Source organism: Mytilus californianus, unplaced genomic scaffold, assembly GCF_021869535.1.
Source record: "Mytilus californianus isolate M0D057914Y unplaced genomic scaffold, xbMytCali1.0.p SCAF_6, whole genome shotgun sequence".
NCBI lineage: Eukaryota > Metazoa > Mollusca > Bivalvia > Mytilida > Mytilidae > Mytilus > Mytilus californianus.
The window spans coordinates 114,949,552-114,975,703 of NW_026262712.1; the positions used below are offsets into that span (position 1 = coordinate 114,949,552).

The following is a 26,152-nucleotide window of genomic DNA, read 5'->3' on the forward strand; positions in this document are numbered from 1 at the left end:
GGTAGAAGAATAGGTACGTAAAATAACTCTGTTTTAAATCAAATGTCTGTCACGCTAAGAATAATTTGATATGCTGTGAATACATGACTAAAAGTTGGCTCTTTTTTCTCACAAGGTCATATCAGGAACAAATGGAACTATTATGAAGGATAATTGAAGTGCTTCTTAGATCTAATTTTCAATGTATGATAGTTTGCTTTAAATTTGTGTCATTTGATTTTTGAAGATATAAATATCCCTGCTAGCTTAGTAATGATATAAATTTACAACGGAGATATTATCCACTATGGTATTAAAGTCTTCAAAAACAAATGATTAAACTCAGATTTTTGAAATATGATCTTGGTTTTGTAGTTTCTCTTTGTCTTATACAGTAAACGAACTCTGACAATTGATTTCAATTGTTTTGCTCGAATAATTGTAAAGTTTGGTCAAATAGTGCCCGGTGAACTCTTTCACAATTCTGTACATTCAGATAAAATGTGCCCCTCTTACCAGTCTTTTAACTCTGCTACTATAATTTAGTGCATATGCTCTTCAACGTCGTATTTTATTTGGCCTTTAACTTTTTGTATTTGGAGTCACTGATGAGTATTTTGTAGACGAAACGAGCGTCAGGCGTACAAAATTATTAGCCTAGTTTCTTTGATGAGCTTTGTTTATTCATAAACTCGTTTTTCGATCAAATAGCTCGAATCTGCATTTTAAGTGTTATAGCATTTCCCTTGTACTAAGTAAGGCTACACATAGAGGAACACAAGGATGATATACTACACAAGTGTCGCAGGCTATTGTGACATGGAATAACGTGTCTTATTTTAACCTATTCTGTTAAATTTATTTCCAAAATATTAATTCATTTTTATCGTTTGAATGCATGAATGTAAATTAGAGGTACAATAAAATATTTTTAAAAGCACCTGGCTAGCCTATTGTGTAGGTGAAAAAAAGCCGAATTTGAAGTTTTTCCTGCAAGTTTGAACACCTCTACGATGCCTCCCCGCAACAGCAAATGGTAACTAGGTTCTAGAATCCTAGGCAAAACTGAAGAAGATCTAGCAAGGACTCTGGCCATCAGACCTGGGGTAATCGTAATTTATAATTGTAATGCATTGTAATATTACATTTTTTTATGTAATGCAAAGTAATTTGTAATGCACATTTTCTACATTACAATTACATGTAATGTAATGATTACTTTAGTTAAAAATCAATGTAATGCCTCCATTACTGTACATTACTTTTCATTACAAATTGGTAAAATACATAAAATTGAAGAATATAGTAAAATAAAAATAAAATATTAACAAAAACAAAAGAAAATATTGAATAACATTATTGTCACAGTTAGTAACTGTATTAAATCATTATAGATAGTTTGCCCTTAAAAAAACTATATAGATGAATGGACAAAATATGAAGATGAAATTTACATAATTCTATACACACCTTACATGTATTTCAATGAAAGATTGAATATGTCAATCAACATTTTTACACCAAACTGTGGTTGTTATTTTACCTAATTAATATCAAAATGTTTTTATTGCAATCAAATCTTCTCAATTTATGTTTGTCCTCACAGAGCCCTTAGGCATTTAACAAGATAATCCTTTAAATAATTGCTCATTTATTATATCCCTTTGAAATCCCTTTATGATGTCTTAATGATTAAGTGATCAATGTTAGAAACAAAATTATATGATATTTTATTTATTTTTCAAGTATTTGAAGTCTATGTCACTAACACTGTATATGTATGTACATAGACCCTGGTAATATTAATCAGTTTCTTATAAAAATTTGTTTTTAAATGTTATTGAAAAAGTAATGTGTAATGTAAATGCATTACACAGGCAAAGTATTTGTAATGTAATGCATTACATGTGAGAAAAAATGTAATTGTAATTGTAATTGTAATGAAAAAAATCACAAAGTAATTGTAATGTAATGCATTACATTGCAATGTAATGGCCCCAGGCCTGCTGGCTATGGAGATAAGGTATTTAGACGCGTTGGGGTGTGTACATGGCATAACACTCATCAAACTTGCCCCGGCTATGGATTAATAGCCGACCGGACGCAGGTCATCAGCCTTGGGTCAATGATTCATCTAGGAGAAGAAAACTATTATATAGATTCAGGTAGATTTTGACTCGGCAACCGATCTAATTTGAAAGGAAAGAAACATTTAGTGAAAACTATTTGGCTCTCAAAGTTGTGGATGAAGCGACAGACAACAACACATACTCGTAAAAACCCAAAATATTACAAAATATTATATACTCCGGAGTCAAAAGTCGGTAATATTGGAATTTTTAATATCTGCTACTCTGTAGCAGAAATTGGGATATCTAGATTTGTGCTAGGATAATCCTTCTAGTAGATTACTTAAATAGACACAATGATAACAATCTTTTGACGGCTCGGTATTATTGTCATGAAATTAAATAACTTCAGTTGATATCAAGCGATATCCAATTCTCAGTCGTTATGAAACCTATGAATACAGGAAACGATGAAAAGGTTAGCCTTTATTTTTCAGGTCAGAGATGAGGTTGTTACTGATTTCAGCCTACTTGGGATTTTTTATATGTTATGCTCAAAACATTGACGATATTATCAAAGGAGCAGTTGATGCTGCAATAAAAGACACTCCGAAAACAAGTACACAGCAAATAAATACCAGTAAGTATGGAACACATTTGTCTGTAACCAAATAAGCTGTTTTGAAAAAGCGGAGACCATCGGCTAGCTTATTTGTTCCCTGTTGTATTGAAGCTCAGTTTTTCTTTTTCGAACTGGAGTCCAGATAACTCGAGATGAGTTAGAGTTTATGTAATCTTTTCGTGTTTCTTTTAAAAGAGTTGGTTCTGCTTATTCATAAAAAAGAATGGCCAACGTAAATACAAGTATCTTGTCTTAGTGAGGGATAAATGCTACTTTGAAAAAATCACTCTGATTCAAACAAAAAATTCTCTTAAACTGTTCACTCGTGTTGATATGCCTTTTGATTGAGTTAAGCCATTTCAATTGATATTTTATAGTGTGTCTATCTATGTTGATATGTTACGCTATTGTTTCAGATAAGGGTGAAGGTTTGGTACCATTAAAACGTTTCAACCCGCTGCAATTGTTTGCACCTGTCCTAAGTCAGGAATCTGATGTTCAGTAGTTGTCGTTTGTTGATGTGGTTCATAAGTGTTTCTCGTTTCTCGTTTTTTATATAGATTAGACCGTTGGTTTTCCCGTTTGAATGGTTTTACACTAGTAATTTTTTGGGGCCCTTTATAGCTTGCTGTTCGGTGTGAGCCAAGGCTCCGTATTAAAGACCGTACTTTGACCTATAATGGTTTACTTTTGAAAAATTTGACTTGGATGGAGAGTTGTCTCATTGGCACTCATACCACATCTTCTTATATCTATTATCAAGATGATTGATTTCCTGATTGACAGCATATTTGTTACGTTTGGAGGACATGTTTGTAAACAAACAATTGGCATTCCCATGGGAACCAACTGTGTCCATCTTCTTGTCGTCTTGTTCCTTTATTCATATGAGGCTGACTTCATACAGGAAATTCTTAGGAAGAGAGAAAAAAAGTTAGCAGTATCCTTCAACTTTACTTTTCGCTATATAATAGATGATGTTCTCTCACTAAAATTTCAAAATTTGGTGACTATGTTGAACACATCTATCCCATCGAACGTGAGATAAAGGATACAACAGAAACAGATAAGTCTGCCTCATATCAATTGAAAATGAGATTTGGTTGAATACAAAACTTTACGACAAAAGAGATGATTTCAGCTTCCCAATTGTGAACTTTCCATTTCTATGTAGCAACATTCTAGCAGCGCCTGCACACGGAATATATATCTCCCAGTTGACACGATATTCCAGGGCTTGTATTTCCTATCATGATTTCCTTGATAGAGGGTTGCTGCTCACAAGAAAGCTAATAAACCAAGAGTTCCAAGTGGTGAAGTTGAAATCATCCCTTCGTATATTTTACGGACGCCATCACGAGTTGGTTGACCATTATGGAATATCCGTTTAACAGGTGATAGCGGATATGTTCCTAATGTCGTTACTACAATCCCCTTTTCACGAATGTGACCTACCGAATTAGACTTATGACCGGGTTTATACTAACATGTGGAACACGACGGATGCAACATGTGCAGCAGGATCTGCTTACCCTTCCGGAGCACCTGAGATCACCCCCAGTTTTTGGTTGGGTTCGTGTTGCTGAGTCTTTAGTTTTCAATGTTGTGTTTTGTGTACTATTGTTTGTCTGTTTGTCTTTTTCTTTTTTAGCCATGTCTATGTCAGTTTATTTTCGACTTATGAATTTGAATGCCCCTCTGGTATCTTTCGCCTCTCTTTTGGTCATATATTTTTTTATCCTATATTGATGCCTACCGATGCTCTTTTCAACTATAAAAGTCCCCGCCATAAAAAATGTGAAACTAACGAATGATTGATTTATGACTAATCAATAGACTAAATACAAATATGACAGATAGCAACCGATGACAACTACTAAATAATAATCTCCTGACCTGACTGTTGACAGGCACTTAAAAAAAATATGGCGGGATTTAACATGATTGTGAGAGGTTAATCCTCCCTTAACCTGAAAATCTGTTCGAAATTGCTTAACTAAACAAATTAATACGAAGAAAAAAGAAACAAAACAAACTAAATAATAGTTTAATAGTGAAAAGGAATTTAGCAAATTACAACTGCAAGTAGCAGTCATTATTGGTAGACCTGTATCTCTAGAGTATGCAAAGTTATAAACTAAGATTTTGATCGCGACCTACTACATGTAGTAGTAGTAATCAATTAGTACCTTACGATACTCACACTTAAGACTTGATAGAATTAGTAAACATACAACGAAAAACTATGATTGCTAGATAGAGATTTTATCCTTGTTTGCTGCACACATTATCAATGATGAATCCCAACTGACACTAAAAATGATAACTGACACCTTTTGTAAATATACATCTGATATAAAATATTTTGTTAACTTTATTTTGACGTTGCTTTCAATGGGCCTATTAGTAGTGGGAGACAGTCGTACAAGGCACCAATAACTAAAATAGTAACTCAAATCAAGAGCAAAACGGACACATTTTTTTTGCACACAATCGATGATGTACCAAATTTGTTGCAGGCGGACGGCGTCGAACAACCTGACTACAATAACCTTTTGTGAACTCAGACACGATACCTGAAGTGACAATTTCTTTTCGAGATTTGTATATGTTTAAACATCAATGAGACGACACAAATACATAAAAGACATATATCTGTATGGCCTGATTTTAGTGTCAGATTCCATATATCACTGTTTTAAAATCGCAATGAAACAATCTCTGTGTCCTATTAGAGATCCGTTTGTACGTTTGTTCTTTGAAATTAAAAACAGCATTCTGCCAAATACGTACCTGTATTGAATTTTATAAGAAGCTGTAAGAATTTGAAAAGACTAAAATACATCCTGAATTTCATGTATAGAATGATATCAAACATGCGTCAGTGAACAAAATGAAAAAAGTAAAACAAAACAAACACATAGAAGAAGGATCAGTAAATATATATCCGCTTTATTTCATATTGCAGACTTCAAACAGCTTTTGGGGAATTCTGGACCTGGACAGCAAAGAGCACCAGGAGGAACACCAGGAACACCAGGAATTGCAGCACAGTCACCACAAGTATTGCAGACGGCATCTGGAGTTCCACGAAGAGGGTCCACGCGACGTGCCAACTTGTTCGGAAGACGCAGACCAGTAAGACAGAAAGGCCTGTCCTCGACAAGAGCTGCTACTCTAATTGAGAAAACAGCTGCAAATGTACAAAACATGTAATTATTAACACAAAAAAGTCATTATAAAGTGGTAAATATGTACATCTTAGATGACTATTCTACGTTTTTTTCCACAAATGCGTACATGTTAAAGTTTCAGCTAACACAACCAGCCCTTTTTTTCTTCTTTAGGTTTGGTTTGTTATAGCTATTTTGTTTTAATTTGCTGTCAAAGTCAGAATGTTGGGACTGTAAAACATTGTTGAAATTACCGAAAAACAATGTTTTTCCTACCTATTTACTAGAATATACTTTTCAGAGCATTATAGCAAAATAGAACCATTTTAGCTTGACATCTCTGGATGTCATTTATATTAAACATAGTAATTTATTCTTGAAGAATATTAGTTATATTGGTGTAATAAGGGGTGTACAGATTGAATTTTACACCGGTGTTGAAAATTCATACACCCTGAGGTACATTTTAAACACCAGTGTAAAATTCCGTACACCCCTGATCGAACCAAGATAACGAAAGCGTTCCTTTACTCATTTTTATACCGGGGTGTAATATTGAAAAATTATTATGAGGAACTCCTACTACACATATTTTCAACAGCAATAATGGTGCGTTTTGTCAAATATTACTTTTTTTTTTTAATTTGAAAAAAAAACTTTTTTTTTTTGAATTTTGGAGAAACAAATCTGTGGAAAATGTTTTTTTTTAGAATTTTGGATTACTTTTTTTTTTTTTTTCTTTTTGAAAATTCGGACATTTATTCCCCCGGGTGAACTGGGATGTAGTGGTATTCACCACCGAGGTAACCAATCAGATCGCAAGTTTCTTGCTTTATTAGAATTAACATGATTTATTTACTAGTTGTAATTGGCTTTGCACTACATATATGCAATTCATTAACTGCGAGTACTCTTATATCGATGCTTTGTGTCTATTATATTTCTGTTAGTTGGGATTTATGAGCTTTGTACCGTCTATTGAGTTAAGCCATTTGCAACTGATTTTTATATTTTGTTTATATGTTGTGATGTTACATCACTGTATCACGTTAGGGGAGGATTGAGAGCTCACACACATGTTGAACCCCGCCACAGTCTTTATGTGTCTGTTCCAAGTTAAAAGCCTGTAAATAAATAGTTCATGCTTAATAATAACTTTCTGTTTTAAATACTAAAGTACAAAAGGAAATTTGTTTGTTTATATTTAACATCAATTTTACACAATCAAAAGTGGTCACCCTCGAATAAAACACGATTCCAACTGGACATTATACCAAATGTGTTACCGGTCAAATCATTTTTAAACTTTTGAAGGTCAATACCAACACGACCGGCTTTAGACGACAATTTAAGTCGAGGAATCGCCAATGGAGTTCAAGCCGCTGAACCTGAGCTATTTGTTGCTAAAACAATTGTTTGCAATCCCTTTGATAAATACCGGAAGCCGGATGGTACATGTAATAACTTGTTCCGAACAGACATGGGAGCTGCAGGGACTCCACAGTCTAGATTTGTACCACCAGAGTATGGTGATCGTAAGTAGAATAATACAAAAAACAGGTCCGCGGCGATGTCAAAAAAGAACAGTAATCATATTTTAGTAAAAGTAATAAGTAATAAGTAAAACAAGTACATGTAAATGAAATCTTCCTTATTTGTAAGTTTTGAAAATACTTGATAAATAATAAAATTGAGAATGGAAATGGGAACGTGTCAAAGAGGCAAAAGCCCGACAAAAGATCAGAAAACTGCACACAAGGCCACCAATGGGTCTTCAACACAGCCAGAAAATCCCGCAGATTTATGCTAACATTTCTGAAAAGTTCATAACTGGTAAAAGTGAAAGTACTGTACTAGAAGGTAATTCAAAATTTAGATGATAATGTGGGAGGGGTGGATGGGGGGTGTCGACACTGACTTGAAAATTTGGAAAATATCATACGTATCAACATAGTACAATTTGTTTTGTATATACACATGTATGGGTTTTAATGGATGTTACGGTTTTCCTTGATATAGACATGTAAAGTACATCTTAAATACATTTACAGCATGGAATCTAGGGTTTTATCCGCGCACACTTGGAAAAGATGGAAATCCACTGCCAGGACCAAGAGAAATATCGAACAAGATTTTTAGAAGTTTACCATCTTCACCAAAAAGTAGAAAGTTTAATGTGGCTTTGACACATTTTGGTCAATTTATTGACCACGACGTCGTCGCAACCCCGATTGAAATTGGTAAGTCAAGTCTTAGGTTAAAAACACGATCATTTTATGTTGGAGGCATATATTTCAAATGGAATCTCATATTACATGGCTGACATAATAGTTAATAAAAGTAAAAAAATAATATGTTCATTGACGTAATTCATTTCACTATATACCATTTATAATAATTTTTTTTATAGATTATCTTGTATTGACATTGATGTCTGCATGTATGTTTGTAACTCCTCAGTCAAAAAAGAAGAAAAAGACATCATTTTTGTACTTTTTGTCTTGAATATTTAAGGAATGACTGTAATATTTTTTCTGTCTATGAAGAAATAACATCAAAAGTGTGCACCACATTTTTTAGGTTATTTCGAATAGACAGAAAGAAATATTACAGTCATTCCTTATAGTTTAATTCTAAATTCCAATTGTAAGGAGTAAATTTTATATAAAAAAAAAACGTTGGTGACGTCACGGTCACATGACAAAATTATGTCTATGAGCTGATAGACAAAACCCTTTCAGCCAATCAGAAGACGTGTTACATCCAAAATTAAATTATATGACGATAAATGAAAATAATAATTATTGCTTTTTTTTTGGTTTTTTGTTTGATGACAATCCAGATTTTAGACTTTATATTAATATATCTCTGACTTTGACTCTTTTGACCTTGTAAATAAAAGTAAAGAGCTGTGGTTTAAATGCATATGAGGCAACTATCCTCTAAGAACAAAGAACAATTACAGGCCACTGTGCGGCCATCAACAATTAGCCAAACTTATACCGAATAGTAAGCTTCACAAGTTCCCGAAAATAATTGTCACACAATTCAAAAGAGAAAACCACCAAACCGATTTAACTAATAATATCAAACGGAAAACATTTGTGGCAGACAGAAACAACAAATAATACAGATAGATTTATGACAGACAGATAGAAATAAAATACCCCACAAAATACAATTTTTGAGAACCACGAGTTACGTTATGTACTACAAAATGTATATAACGTAATTCCCCTTTTTCAAAATGTTGAAAATTGAAAATAAAGTTGAAAACAAAATATCATAAATATCTGAAAATAGTAGACAAAACTGAGCTTCTGTTCTCCAACTAGATGAATACGCTACATTATAATTTAAAAAGTAGTAGAATGTAGAAATATCGTATTAAAGGTGTAAAGGGAGATAGACCATTGCATTTGAAATATATAGCTGTCTCCGTGTTTATCAAAAATTGACATAGAACACTATAAGACTCATACGACAATTCTATTTAATTTTTCTTACTTTTTATTTTATATATATTTTGGTCACTTTACCTTACTTACAGATACTGATGGCACTGATATAGAATGCTGCAATGGGAACATTCCTGTCATCAGGTAAGTTAGGGAATACTGATGGCACTGATATAGAATGCTGCAATGGGAACATTCCTGTCATCAGGTAAGTAAGGGAATACCGATGGCACTGATATAGAATGCTGCAATGGGAACATTCCTGTCATCAGGTAAGTAATACTGATGGCACTGATATAGAATGCTGCAATGGGAACATTCCTGTCATCAGGTAAGTAATACTGATGGCACTGATATAGAATGCTGCAATGGGAACATTCCTGTCATCAGGTAAGTAATACTGATGGCACTGATATAGAATGCTGCAATGGGAACATTCCTGCCATCAGGTAAGTAATACTGATGGCACTGATTTAGAATGCTGCAATGGGAACATTCCTGTCATCAGGTAAGTAATACTGATGGCACTGATTTAGAATGCTGCAATGGGAACATTCCTGTCATCAGGTAAGTAATACTGATGGCACTGATATAGAATGCTGCAATGGGAACATTCCTGTCATCAGGTAAGTAATACTGATGGCACTGATATAGAATGCTGCAATGGGAACTTTCCTGTCATCAGGTAAGTAATACTGATGGCACTGATATAGAATGCTGCAATGGGAACATTCCTGTCATCAGGTAAATAATACTGATGGCACTGATATAGAATGCTGCAATGGGAACATTCCTGTCATCAGGTAAGTAATACTGATGGCACTGATATAGAATGCTGCAATGGGAACATTCCTGTCATCAGGTAGATACGTGTAGGGAGTATTGAATCATATAATTATAAATAGTTGTGGACGATAATCGGCATTAATACAGTAAAATATGAGGTTTCTTAGCTTCGAGGCGTTGTTCATCAATTATAAGTAGGAAAATATGAGATGACAAAACAATAAGAAAACAATACTTAAAAATCATAAATAAAAACAACAATGTCATGATACCAAAAGTTGTTACAGATAAGCGTAATTTATTTTTTATGTGACTGGGATATGCATTAATTAAATACTCCTTTAAATAGCTCATTTATACTCCGAGGAGTTGGTGGAATCGCGGCAGAACAAATTAACGTCGGCTTAATTACTCACTAAAATAGCTGCTACACATTTTAGTTTATGTCATGTCACAATAAAAGAACTCGTAAACATTTTGATTTAAAATTTTCTATGTAGCACCATTCCAGCAGCGCCTGCATATGGAGTATATATCTCCCAGTTACGATATTCCAGAGCTTGTATTTCTTTTCATGATTTCCTTGATAGAGGGTTGCTGCTTTCACGTAAGCTTTTAACCAAGAGTTCCAAGTGGTGAAATTGAAGTCATCCTTTCGAAAATTATACGGACGCCATTATGAGTTGGTTGACCGTTATGGAATATCACAAATGACAACGGCTATGTTCCAATTGTCTTGACCACAATCCGTCATATATTCCTCAATGAGACCTACCGAATTAGATTTATCACTGGGTTTGTACTTACATGTGCAACACAACGGGTGCCACACGTTGAGAAGGATCAGCTTACCCTTCGGAGCACTAGACATTACGCCCCTGTTTTTGTGGGTTCCGTGTTGCCCAGTCTTTTGTTTGTTGTGTTGTGTTTTGTTTACTGTTTGTCTTTTGGTAGTATATCGCCATGGTATTGTCAGTTCGTTTTCGACTCATGGGTTAACATATCCCTTTTGGTATCTCTCGCCTCTCTTTTACACTGTAAGTTCTTTTAAAAACCAGTATGAGAGGCACTTGTACCTGTGGTTTAAACTTGTCGGTACGATTGAATATGAATAAGAGACAAAAGAGATGAAATATGTGTCAACAAGACAGAACTCAACGACATACACACCACATGACGTATATATTTACGTCAGGTAAAGGTGACTGTTAATTGATTTGGTTATTCTGTTAGGCCCCTTTTGATCATATAGCTCTTCACTTGTTTAGGTACTTATACATCTTTAGCTTTTAGTTTTGTTGGTATGAGCGTTTGTGGTGAAGTAAATCAAGGCAAACGCTTATAATGCAACAATTTAATAAAGTGAGATTTTCATTTGACGGTCTTTATCAATACACATTTGTTTATGCAATATATTTATCCCTTGGAGAATACGTTATTAAGTTGAAAAAAACTTGTGTCTAATCTGTTTGTTTGTTTTGAACTATTACTTATGTTTAAACTAACAGTTACTATTAAAGATTTGCCAGTGACACCAAGTTCTTCATATGAAATAACATTAACGGTACCAGACTTAGTAGTAGTAACTCTTGGTTAATACACTAGATTAAGTTTGACAAATTATGCCTCTTCAGTGATGATGTAGTCATAATAGAAATATTAAAGTAAATGAAATGATCATTTTTAATTTGACAAACTGAGTTAAATGATAAAAATGCCATTGTTTATAACTCTTCAAAAATACATACTATAATTGTTTATAACTCTTGACCTTCACTTTATATATAAAGTTACTTGAAAGAAGTATCTTTTTCAGTTAAATATCATATATTTATGAATATCTATACATAAAAATTTTTCAATCTAATTTCATAGTAAATCTCTGTTTTTTTCTTTTTTTTCAAACCTCTTATAATTAACAAATACTAGTTAAGATTTCATTATTTGCCAAATTAAAAGAGTATTGGTATCATTTTAGCTTAACCTTATTTAGATTTTTCAAATTGAAAAGTACATATGAATAAGAAGATGTGGGATGAGAACCAATGAGACAACTCTCCATCCAAGTCAAAGTGCTGCCTTCAACACGGAGCCTTGGCTCTAACCGAACAGCAAGCTATAAAACACCCCAAAAATGACTAGTGTAAAACAATTCAAACAGGAAGACCAACGATCTAATCTATATAAAAACGAGAAACGAGAAACACTTAATCTTGATATTTCATTATTGTTTTTAGATCTGAATGTTTTCCATTTTCAACACCGCCGGGAGAATTTTTATACACCTGTATGAATTTTGTTCGTTCAGCGCCAACATTGACGTATCCTCCTTATGCAGGTATTCACTATATTCTGATTTCATTTTAAGATTGAGTTTCATGAACAACTTTCGGATAAACTTTTTATTTCTTAACTCGTTTTGTTTTCATCATTTATAATAACAATGGCGTTACTCGGGTGATTTATAATTGTGTAGAGTTACATAGAAAAGGTCAGTTGTGTGAGTAAAATGGGTCTGTTCCGTTGATCTTGGTTGTGGAAGACACGTTTGAAGTTAAGTTGCAAATCGAATATTATTCCAATTTGTACAAATTGTTTCATGTAAGAAAAATAAACAGCTTTTTGAATGTCACTTTCTCAATGCAATATTTATAAATTCCTCTATAAAAAACGGTTATTCAATCGTTGGTTTTATAGGAACAAAAAGAAAACAATGGTATTGTCCTATGTTTTACAAAACAACACTATAACGAAATTATCAAAGTTTGAGCATGTGCAGATTATGGTCCGTGGATGAGCTACTTTATAAGAAAGCAATCAGTCGATTGATCTACTGGGAATAATATTTTTGATGTTGACTTACATAAGACTGTCCACTGTTTTTGTATTTTATATGTAGATATTATAGGGATATATCTTTGATTGTTTTAATTCGATATTTAAAGAATACTGTATTTTACTTTTTAAACATTTTGAAACCAATCTTTTTCTTCTGCAGTACAGTTAGTACTGTTTATGTTATAGATACAATTTGGTTGATACAGATGCTGGTAGACTGTTTGTCCACGATCGATGATATCACCAGCTCTGTAACACGTACTTTGGTACTGGTATAAAAATACGGGTACTAGAAGTATTGTTTAATGCAATTTGCTGTTTAAAATTTTAAGAAATAACTATAAATTAAGGCATGTATCTACATTTGTGCCTCATGCATAGCTCTGAATCTTTTTCCGGGGTTGGCTATCCTTTTTTGTTTTATATGCAATTCAACGTTTGTATTAGGTTTTGAATTTTTACATATTTAATGTGTCATTTTAAAATTGAAGGTCCACGACAGCAAGAGAATGCAATAACTTCTTGGTTAGATCTCTCAAGTGTCTATGGAAGCAGTGATGAGGAATTACAAAACCTACGCACAGACGGTGACGACGGTAAATATTATTTTGCCCAAATGTACTTATTAATAAGTGAATGGACATATCAAGTAAAAATTGAGATCATACAGAAAATATTTAAAGAGAAACACAAAGGCCTGATTTGTTCGGACACAGAAAATTATGAAGTGTTGTTTTGCTCATAGATCAACAATAAATGTAATACAAGGTGTTTGTAGAAACCAACCACAACCACATCATTTCAAGCGTTTTGCTTGGGCCAGGAAAATAAAGAATGTATTTGTTTTAAACACTTTAGTGAGCGGTATAATTTGTCCCCGCGTCAATGACGGTATTTTAACAACATAACATAAGAACTGTAAAATTAGTTTGATATGTCTTGACTCTTTATGTTGGTACTAAGCATAAAAGCAAATCAAAACAGCTGACTGTAATTCTTAATCGTTATATATTTTACTTCAGGTAAGCTGAAAACAGGTTACAATGATTTACTGCCAGACAACCCAGCAGATGATTCATGTGCCGACGCATTTCAATCATTATGTTTTCATGCAGGTAAGCTTTACACTTCTATTCCCCATGCTAAATTGAAAGATCGACTTCACCATCTCATTAAACAGAGCTTTTTCTATAAAAATGGGAATCGTAGATATACATTTCTTGTTTTGGGTTATGATATTCTTATTTTGTGAAGAGCCACTCTGATTCTATCAGAAAATACAGTGAAGATGATATTATCAAAATGCTGGAATTTTTAATCGACATTATATTTGTTGAGTTTGAAGGATTGATATTTCAACAGACAGTAGGTATTCCAATGGGTACTAATTTTGCAAACCTTCTGGCCGACTTGTTTTTGTACTCGTATGAAGCAGAATTCACTCAAAACCCTCTAAAAGACAAAAAGAAAAAGCACCTTGCAGAGTTCTTTAATTTTACTTTCAGATATATTGATGATGTCCTATCACTGAATAACCCATATTTCAGTCAGTACTTGCATCTCATTTATCCCAGTGAACTTGAAATTAAGGATACTACTGGTACAAGAAGGGCTGCTTCATACCTCATCTTTTCCTCAATAGTGACACAGATGGACGACTTCACACTAAAATCTATGACAAACGGGATGATTTCAACTTCCCAATTATCAATTTCCCATTTCTCTGTAGTAACATACCCTCTGCTTCGTCGTATGGTGTGTACATATCTCAATTGATACGCTATGCTGGTGCATGTTCACAATATACTGACTTCATATACAGGAGTGTGCTCATTACGTAGAAACTGCTACAACAGAGTAATGAGGAGGAAAGATTAAAAATGACACTCCGTAAATTTTATGGACACCATCACGAATTGGTTGATCTATACGATGTGTCTGTTTCTTAACTAACTAATGAAATTTTTACCACGTCTTAGATTGTGGTTTAACATCTATGTCGTTTGTCTGCTAAGTACCGAACGTGACCTATTCCCGAATATGACTGTTATACGAGAGTGAATTTACATTGCTATACGACTTGTCTCGATATTTTGTACATCCAACATTCATGTATTAATTTTTGATTTTGTTGTTATGGTTTCGGTTGAATAATGTGTTATGTCGTATCGTTTGTTGTCCAAATAATTATAAAATTGCCTTTCAATACCATCATTGTCATACTCCCGAATATGACTGTTATACTGAATGTGAATTTGCATTGCTGTGCGGCGTGTCTCGGTGTTTTGAACATCCAACATTAATGGATTTATTTTGATGTTTCTGTTATGGTTTTGGTTGGATAATATGTTATGTCTTTTCGTTTGTAGTCCAAAATAATTATAATATTGCCTTTTCCTACCATCATTGTCATGGAAGTTGTTTTGACGAATATTGTGAAAACAATTGTAAAAAATTCGAGATTTCATGTTTGTTACGTAAGCGCGTCACTGTTTTTGATATCCTGTGGTGTTTTTCGTTGATGGAATATGTTCGATGTTGTTCTGTGGTTTGCATGTTGTGTCGACTATTATATTATTCGTTTGTGCGTTTCTCTGTTATGAATGTTCTTGCTTGTGTTTGTGCTGTATTTCTGTCACGTAGTGTTTTAGCCATTTTTTTAACATTGTCATAAAGCGGGAGGTTTGGCATACCATGAAACCAGGTTCAACCCACCATTTTTTCTTTAAATGTCCTGTACCAAGTCCGGAATATGGCAGTTGTTATCAAATTGTTCGTTTCTATGTGTGTTGGCGTTTGTTTTTGTTGCACTTCGGTGTTCCTGTTGTTCCTTTGTTTTCCTCTTATAGTTGATGTGTTTCCCTCGGTTTTGGTTTGTAACCGGGATTTGTTTTCTCTCAATCGATTTATGACTTTTTGAACACCGGTATACTGTTGCTTTTATTTAAATCAGCAAAAGTAACAACTTTATTGCTTGTCATCACAATGCAAAGCTATAGGTTTCAGTCGATACATGTCATCTAGAAATTATTACTAAACAAAAGTTAGATCTTATTCGTTGTTTATTGGTGTGGCTAAGATTGTATTGGCTATAATGAGTTATTATGAAAACACGTTAGGAGAAGAAATTATATACGGATGGCCTTACAGTATTCGAGACCCGATCGATAAATATGTTGTTATAATTACATTACATGTATGTTTGACGAAAATGCGTTAGTTTGATTGGCTAACAACAATCACGTGTCACTCAAAAATTAACCTTCATATCAAAATGAAAAGTTACATTCGTGAAGACCCGTGTTTCCAATGAAAAATGGACAGGTAAATAAAAGAAAAAACTATATATTTTTTTTCATGGTCTTATTAGCATAAAAATTTAATTATTAAATTTTGTTTGGGATGTAAAAGTGTTGATCGTGCACACATTTTTAAAATGAAGCGCTTCAGCACTTCATACAAAATGTGCCTCGGTTAACACTTTTACACCCAGATAAAATTACAAAAAGAAGCACTCGTTTCTTAAATATGGTCACCAAGTGTCGGATAAGCACTAACAGTCAAACATTCGTTTGTTTTGATTTGTAATTTAATGTTCAATATTACTACTCATAAATTAACAAAAACAAAATAATTATTCCAAAAATTGATAAATAATTGAGAATCTGTCATTTTCTCTAAAAACATAAAAAATACAAAACCAAATACGGACGATCATTTATGATACTACGAAAACAATTCATACCGTTTAAAAAAAGTTACACTGTTATCACCCAAAACGATATATTTTCTGTAATATAAAGTATAATTTCTTTAAGGAAAAGTGAGTGTTATTGATGTGAAAACATTATATGTTGTACCTAAAAACTAAAAAGTATCAACAGTAACGGGATTTTTGTTGTTTTTTTTTTGTTTTTTTTCCGTGTCTAGATTTGTTGTCTGTTTTTGATGTCCATTTTTTTTCATGTGGATTTTAATTGTTTAATGGTATCTCTGTTTGTAGTCTATGAAACGTAAGAAAAAAAGTGAGATAGAATATGGTAACAGTTGCTAAAAATACATAATAGAAAAAAAAACAATTCACATCAGACATCAAATAAGTAGATTGAATTAAGCCTGTGTATATGATTACATTCGCTTTTCAAAATTTAAAATTTCAGATCGTTTGGTGAATATAGAAACGTGTCACGTATGATATACTTATTTTTTTTCAGGTGACCACAGAAATTCCGAAGTACCACTCCTAACTGTCATGCATACTATTTTCCTACGGGAACATAATAGAATTGCAGAAAGACTAAAACTTGATCATGGTTGGGACAACGACAAAATATTTAATGAAGCACGGAAGATTTTAACAGGAGTTTATCAACATATAGTATATAACGAATTTCTTCCAGCTCTTCTTGGTTTTGATTGGTCAATAGCAGTTGGTTTGATGAGTCAACCACAAGGTCATATACATCTGTATAGCAGTTTTTTGGACGGTTCAACACGTAATGCTTTTGGAGCAGCTGCGTATCGGATGGGTCATTCTCTCGTCGGTGATTCTGTTGGTGCTTCAAATTCATTATTTAACCAGATTCAATTTAAAAAACTTCATGAAACATTTTTTAACACGGAAACTATTCGAGATAGTGCTCAATATGGTCCAACACGGATTGGAAGATGGATGTCTTCAACATATGATAGACAGATGGATAGATTTTTGTCTAAAGAAGTAAGGGATCATTTGTTTCAAGATACAAATAACCCCTTAGATGCTCTTGACCTTGGAGCACTTAATATTCAACGAGGTCGAGATCATGGTCTACCAGGATATAATAGATTCAGACAGTTCTGTGGCCGTTTTCCAGCTGTATTTTGGACAAATACACCAGGAGGATTTGTAGACCATGATTACAAAACTGTAGAAAAGCTACATAGTATTTACGGGTATGTCTTTTTGCTGTAAAAAACAACAACAGAAAACGGAATTAAAAGATCGGTAGTTTGTCATGGATAAAGCTGAACAGCTTATTGTGAAATCCATTTGGTTTAGTTATCTGTTCTTTGTTAATCAGATAGGACTGTGTGTATGGGAACTTTGTACAACATTTGTTTCGTACTAAACGGGTATTACATTAACAAAATTTAATTTTCTGATAATTAAAAGTAATAATTCATAATACTGATGTTAGGATAATATCACTGTTGAACAATTAAAATTGACAATTCATATTACGGATGTTTGAATATTAATATCACTGTTGAATAACCTAAAACGGAAAATAGTTTAACTATGTAAACGACATGTTTCGTTTAAAACAAAATGTAGTTTCTAAACTGTTGGTTTCTTTTTTTTTTTCATTTTTGACGTTACTCGATTTGGCATATTTTGTCAGTAGTTTTTTTTGGAGCGTCATATTACTATTTCTAACATGACAGAAATAACTAAATAGATGAACATCCTTCAAAGGAGAGAAAATGCAAAATATAATTAAATAATCTCAGCTATATTACTATATACATGTAGCTAATGTCTGACATAATGCTTGTTATCGAAAGTAGTTATTCATATATGAATAAATCAAACTAGAGGCAGATATAGTTCTAAAATGTTTTAATCCAGTGAATGCATTAAGCATATATCAGTTTATATTAAAAGAAAATTCCGATGAATGAAATGAACTCCAGAACGGAACAAGACCGGATGTGTCGACTAGGTATACGTCTCCTCGCTCACCTTGCAAATCCGCACTCAGTCAAACTGTTACAAAATAGATCACAATTGGTAAATTTAAAAATCAAAGGACTTTTCTGGTATCTTAATGACTTAAAACAAGAGGGAAGGTACCAGGATTGGGGACAATTAAGTCCAACTAGAATAAACAACTCCACCATGGACAGAAAGAATAAATAGCTGTGCCATGAGCCCATAATACACCCGTAGCTTTTTAAACGAATAAAGTTCCATAACTCCTTAATGTCATATCAGAATTTTATATAAAAAAAAAACTAAAGGGAGCTTATTCTAATATATATAAACCATTCACCAAAGTTTCATAAACACTGCTCAAACAATTTTTGAGTTATTGTGCGAAACTGGGAAATCACCCATTTTTATGACTAAAATCCCATAACTCGGAAAAGTAAGTCTGAAATTAATTAAGATCGAAATGGAGCTCACGTCAATAGATATAAACAATTCACAAAAGTTTCATGAAAATAGGTTAAATTGTTTTTGAGCTATTGTCCGACATATTAACGAAGGACGAACGGACAGACGGACAGACAGACAGACAGACGGACAACGGTAAACCATAATAAGTCCCGTAAACGGGCGTATAAAAGTGACGAAAAGACATTCATCAATAACACAACATTCAACAGAAAACTAAATATTGAGCAACATGAAACCTAACATTAACTTCGGGTAGTCCGAAAGGGTAAGCAGTTCCTGCATTTTCATGTGGATCCTGTCGTCTTGAACATGTAATCTTATTCGGTAAAGCTAAACCCACGAAAGTCTTGTCGCTTGAGAACAAGACATTTCGTACCAATCAACCAATTCGAAGTAAGACTTCATCAGGAGGCAATATAAACAAGGAATCATGACATGGCATAACAATCTTCAAAGCGGATGGTACTTTCGTGAAAACATTCTTCAAACAAGATTTGACCATGTTATAGATATCTCCCGTAATTATTGTATTCATTAAGTGGGAATGTTTTATTCATTAATTGGAAATAAATCAATTTAAATATAACGATGTGATGTAAATAAAAGAGCAATTTGTTTTGTAGGCCGAATGTAGATGACGTTGATCTGTACGTTGGGGCTTTATCTGAGAGACCAGAATCACCAAATACAGTTGTTGGTCCAACATTTAGATGTCTAATTGCCGTACAATTCCTCTACTATAAATATGCGGATAGATTTTTTTATGAACATTTTTCCCCAACAACTGGATTCACACTAGGTATGTTTATCCGCTATTCAGGCTTCGTCAAGCTTATATTTAGATCATCACGTGTTTCAGAGAAGGAACGAGTTTGAATTATATAATAATTCACAATTACTTATCTTTACTAATCGTTCATTCAGTCAATTAACAGTCGTCCCGACCCTTGACTTACTTCTACTAACTCTGGGGTAAAGATATTTTGAGTAAATTTGAACAGACCTTGCAGTAATCCTATAATGACCTTGGTTAAATTCAACATACGTAGCTAGGATACAAAGATTTTAAATGGAAACCGTCCTCTTGTGTCACGGTAAATGTAAAATAATGGTTTCCAGTTGATAGCAATATCGATATATTGAGAGACTTACAACATGTTTATTAATTTCAGCTCAAGTCAATGATATAAAAAAACAGACCCTTGCTGGAATATATTGCAGAAATCTAAATATAAACAAAATTCAACCCAAAATATTTCTAAACCCAGATAACACGTAAGTTTTAATTAATAACTTTTAAATGAAGATAACAATGATTCCGAGAGAGAAACATGAAAACCCTAAAATACATTATTGTGATGAAAGATTGTTATATCTGACTGGTACAAGTCCTTAATAAATCATCTTTGGACACGTCCAATAACCGAATGGTGTTGTGCAAATATAGAAATAAGATGTGGTATGATTGCCAATGAGACAACTTTCCACAAGAGACCAAAATGACACAGAAATTAACAACTATATTTCACCGTACGGCTTTCAACAATGAGCAAAGCCAATACTGCATAGTCAGCTATAATAGGCCCGGAAATGAAAAATGTAAAACAATTCAATAAAGGCAACAGTAGTTACCGCTGTTCGAAATTCATAAATCGATTGAGAAAAAACAAATCCGGGTTACAAATTAAAACTGAGGGACACATCAAATATAAGAGGATAACTACGACTCAACAGAAACACAACATTAAAATGTAACACACACAAAAACTATAATATAACAATGGCCATTTTCTTGACTTGGTACAGGACATTTTAAGAAAAAAATGGTGGGTTGAACCAAATATATCGTATAAATTCAGTTGACCCAAACTAAAATCTAATGAATGAACTGGGGATTAATTATCTTTACCATAACACACGAATACAACAGAAAAAAATAAGATTTACAACTACAAACGATAAGACATTTGACAAAATCCGATGAGAATAACAAAATTATATAACATCAAAACTAAATACATGAATTTTGAATAGAAAAGTACCGTGACACGTCTTAGCTTATAGCAATGCGAATTCACACTCAGCAAAACAGTCACAATCGTTAACCCATTTCTCTGACGTCAGTCTATTGTTCTGACTGTAGATTATTTTTCAAGAATCCACTGACCATAGTATTAACTTAAGAGAACTTATATTATTACTTTAAACTTTTAACTTACGATCTTTTATCCTCTCAAAAACGAGTGGCATGTGTAGGATTCGAACCCGCGCGTATTTTCTTCGTAATCAATACAGTCTTCAGTCTATGCATGATACCACTAGACCACGATGGCTGACATCTATCATTATATAAATAGTACTCTTAAAGCGCTTACTTGTCAATACATGTCATTTAACTGTATTTCTGTCTCATTGATAATTCGCTTTTGTAATCTAATGATATATATATATATCTTGGTTTGTTCATGTTTATTCAATTTGTTTTATTTTGGGTGTTATTTTTTTTTAAGAAATGGGTTAAAACTACTTCTTTGACAATAAAAACAGAAACAAAATCATCGCCATTATATGAAAATGAAATATATGATACTTCTACATGTTCTAGGATTAAAACAATATTTTGGTCCAGAAAAAAAAAATTACAATGAAAAAAATTCATTCCGGGTACAAGGTTCGAACTTTGCACTGTTAATATCACCGTTATGACATTCGTTATCAACGACTAGACTATCACGGCTATGAACAGCTTGATGGTAAGTTTATGAAATCAACATAATTATTCATTGTACATCCGTAGCAAGAGCAATTCTGATGTGGATTCAGAATGCGTACCACAGATAAAACTATTTTACTGACCGGTGAACGATATATGCCAAATGTAATAACGCTAAAATAATCTTAACTTAAATGAAACGGAAACAGTTTAAACAAAATTTAAATATAATTGTTCAATTTAAATCGTTAGCGCATAATTTTAATACTTTAAACAGCAATATGAATTATGAAATGGCAGATTTATGGCATATACGCTAATAATATTTAATTGACTAAGAACGACATAATGGTGTAACGATTTCATTATACCAAATCACGTTGCTAAATATTATACATATACATTTTGAAGATTCTAAATTTTGGTAATTAAAATTTTTTAACTTTTCAAAACAAGATGAATAAATTCTGTATATCAATATATGTCTTTTTGAATAAATTAAATATACCAAAATCTATTTAATTTAAATAATTTGTAATGATTAAAGATTAAATGAAATATGTATATACAAAAATAAAATCTGGTATTAAAAAGGGGAGCTAACACCCCATTTAAGTTATATTAAACTTATGTTAACTTGTCAAATGTCTAAATATAGATGCGAACCGTGTGGATATATTCATTTCCAGCTATTATAGAATAAAAAAGACAAAATACCAAACTTTTTTTATGAAATATTGTTGATTCATTGTCAAAACGTAAAACAGACAGTCGTTTTACTAGAAATGGGTTAAGCTAGAGAATTGATAAGAAGTAGTGGATTCGGAAACGATAATCAACTTGCGACTAAAGTCGCTCGTTGATTATCGTTTACGAATCCACTACTTCTTATCAATTCTCTACTACGGAATAAGTCACGTTCGGTAATTAAAAAATAAGACGACGTAATGTCAAACCACAATCTAACACGTGGTAAAAATGTCCTTAGTTAGTTTGGACAAAGACATCGTATGGATCAACCAATTTGTGATGGTGTCCGTAAAATTTACGGAGTGTCATTTTTAATCTGTCCTCCTCATAGCTTTGTTTGAGCAGTTTCTGCGTGAGGAGCACACTCCTGTGTATGAAGTCCATATAGTGTAAACATAAAATCGAGAATGGAAATGGGGAACGTGTCAAAGAGACAACAACCCGACCATAGAACAGACAACAGCAGAAGGTCACCAACAGGTCTTCAATGCAGCGAGAAATTCCCGCACCCGGAGGTGTCCTTCAGCTGGCCCCTAAACAAATATATATACTAGTTCAGTGATAATGAACGCCATACTAAACTCCAAATTGTACACAAGAAACTAAATTTAAAAATAATACAAGAATAACAAAGGCTAGAGGCTCCTGACTTGGGACAAGCGCAAAAATGCGGCGGGGTTAAACATGTTTATGAGAACTCAACCCTCCCCCTATACATCTAGCCAATGTAGAAAAGTAAACGCATAACAATACGCACATTAAAATTCAGTTCAAGAGAAGTCCGAGTCTGATGTCAGAAGATGTAACCAAAGAAAATAAACAAAATGACAATAATACATAAATAACAACAGACTACTAGCAGTTAACTGACATGCCAGCCCTAGACTTCAATTAAACTGATTGAAAGATTATGTCTTCATCATATGAATATCAGGCACAATTATGCATGAGCATAACGTATCAACTGAGATATGTAAACACCATACGAAGGGGCAGAGGGTATATTACTACAGAGAAATGGGAAATTGATAATTGGGAAGTTGAAATCGTCCCGTTTATCATAGATTTTCGTGTGAAGTCGTCCATCTGTTGCAATATTGAGGAAAAGATCAAGGTATGAAGCAGTCCTTCTAGTATCAGTAGTATCCTTAATTTCAAGTTCACTTGGATATATGAGATGTAAGTATTGGCTGAAATATGGGTTATTCAATGATAGGACATCATCAATATATCGCAAAGTAAAATTAAAGAATTTCGCAAGGTGCTTTTTCTTTTTGTCTTTTAGAAGGTTCTGAATGAATTCTGCTTCAAACGAGAAAACAAATGGCCTAATTTATGTACAAAATAATGAACGAAAAACAAATATGGTACACAACAACAAACGACAACCACTGAATTAAAGGCTCCTGACTTTAGACAGGCATATTTAGAATGTGGCGCGGAGCAAAATGTATGTCATTAATGCACATATTTCATTGTTATCTTATGGTGATATGAGTTTCTGATTGTTTTAGTGTTTCTTTTTGTATTTGGAGAATCTTATTTTAAATTGTGATTGTTTTAGTGTTTCTTTTTATGCCTTAAAGTATATGGGGAATCTAATTTTAAAAATAGTCGACTTTACCTACACACATTTCTGAATTGAAAATCGGGAGTTGCGCCGATCATTTACAAACGTGTCAATGTGTACTCGACTAACCTGTACGAATGATGAGCAAACATAATCAATTTTGGTTTTTTCCGTAAACAGATTGCTATTTAAAACTATTTATATAACAGAAAATATAATATGTAAAAAAGGAGATGTATTATGATTTCCAATGAAACAACTATCTACTAGAATTTATATGACGTGGATGTAAGCAACTATTGTTTACCGTTCGGCCTTCATGAATGAACAAAACAAATACCGTACGTATAGTCTGCTGTAAGTGCCCTCATAGAATAATGAGATGCAGTTTGACTGTCAAAGAAACAACACCCCACCAGAGACCAAATGACGTATACGTAAATGTTAACAACTATCATCGTTCGGACTTCAATAATGAGCATTACCCAAACCATATAGCAAGCTATTAACCGCTAAAACAAGGCAAAACAACAAACAAAATCAAGCGAAAAACAACAACCTCTGAATTACTGCTGTCTCCTGACTTCGGACCGGAACACACAGAATGTGGTGAAGTTTGACATGTTCCCCCCCCCCCCCCCCCCCCCCCCCCGGCCAACGACAGTGGTATAACAGCACTAAATAAAAAAATGAGCTATAAAAATCAGTTGAAAAGGGTTCAACTAATCAGATCGGTACATTGAATCCAGTTTTACATCAGGTGATAAATACAAACAAATAATGAGTAAAATACATAAAAAACAGAATATGCAGAGAGTATAGCAGTATATCAGACAATAGCAGCACAAGTGTGAACACCTCAGATTCCGATACACTTTAAAAAGACGCACGTCAGTAGTCAATGACAAACTGGCAATACCACAGCAAAAACGACAAATTACCAAAAGACAAATAATAGTCTACAAATTTAGACAAAACACAGAAAACTAAAGACTACGCAAAACGAATCCTATCAAAACACCGAGGGGATTTCAGGTTCTCGGGAAGGGTAAGCACATCACGAAACAGTATTTGCTTTGTTTGATTTAAATGATATTAAGAAATAAAAAGAAAATCAATTCTACAGATATGTTTTAAGATTAACATTGCTTTTATTTCAGACAAGATCCAACGAACCGCATTGATTGTAAACATTTACCTGACTTAAAATTTGATCTTTATTAGGAAATAGTGATTACTCTGCAGGAGCAAAATGTATGTCATTACCCACATATTTCATGGTTATATTATGTTGATATGCGTTTGTGATTGCTTTTAGTGTTTCTTTTTATGTTTTTAATTATTGGGGGAATCTAATTTTAAATCGTTGCGTTTGATGAGAAGGACTGTGGATTAATGAAGATATGGAAACATTAAACCTATTGAAAAAAATGCTTTGCTATTGTATATTACGAAGCTATCGGTAAATAAAAATTGTTGAAAAATATATCATTTGAGTTATTGCGTTTATGTATGCACAATTTATAATTTTAAAATCGACCTTATGCAATTGCACGTATGCATGTACATGTGTAAGAGGTTAATTGATTTTGGAACATTCAAATACGAAATAAAAGATGCATTTTGGTATGTGTTGTAGGGTTCTTATATCAACTCAATTTTCAAACAGTTACAGCTTTGCTTAGAGATTTTCAACTCGAAATAGGTTAACAAAAAGATTGATATTCATCTGCATAAGGTCGATTTCTATCTAACACAGCTATTATATTACTTCCAAAAACTTCTTAAATATGCAAGACTGATTAACATTTAAATTTTTTGAAAATGAAAACAAATTCTTTTTAAATCTGGCAATTTGTTTGGAATAATTATTAATATAGATTTTTAAGTCTTCCAATAATCAAGATTTAAACTTGGCAATTCGTCACACCGTATTCTTTTGACCGGAAGTTTTCTGAAATAAAAACAATATGTCATTAATTTGGTAGAATACTCATTGCATTTACATGTAGGAACATATGAGTTGTGTAC

General features: G+C 33.1%; 1 protein-coding gene across 1 annotated transcript; it reads left to right on the forward strand.

Moving 5' to 3' along the window:
• The first annotated feature begins 2,552 nt into the window (after positions 1-2,552).
• Positions 2,553-25,524, forward strand: LOC127704540 (peroxidase-like protein). The gene is made up of 12 exons (XM_052208632.1): positions 2,553-2,688; positions 5,639-5,882; positions 7,158-7,378; positions 7,895-8,083; positions 9,394-9,445; positions 12,325-12,425; positions 13,417-13,521; positions 13,948-14,040; positions 17,140-17,860; positions 19,712-19,887; positions 20,261-20,363; positions 25,282-25,524. The coding sequence occupies exons 1-12, from the start codon at positions 2,553-2,555 to the stop codon at positions 25,343-25,345; spliced, it is 2,205 nt and encodes a 734-aa protein (XP_052064592.1). The 3' UTR covers positions 25,346-25,524.
• The last annotated feature ends 628 nt before the right edge of the window (positions 25,525-26,152 follow it).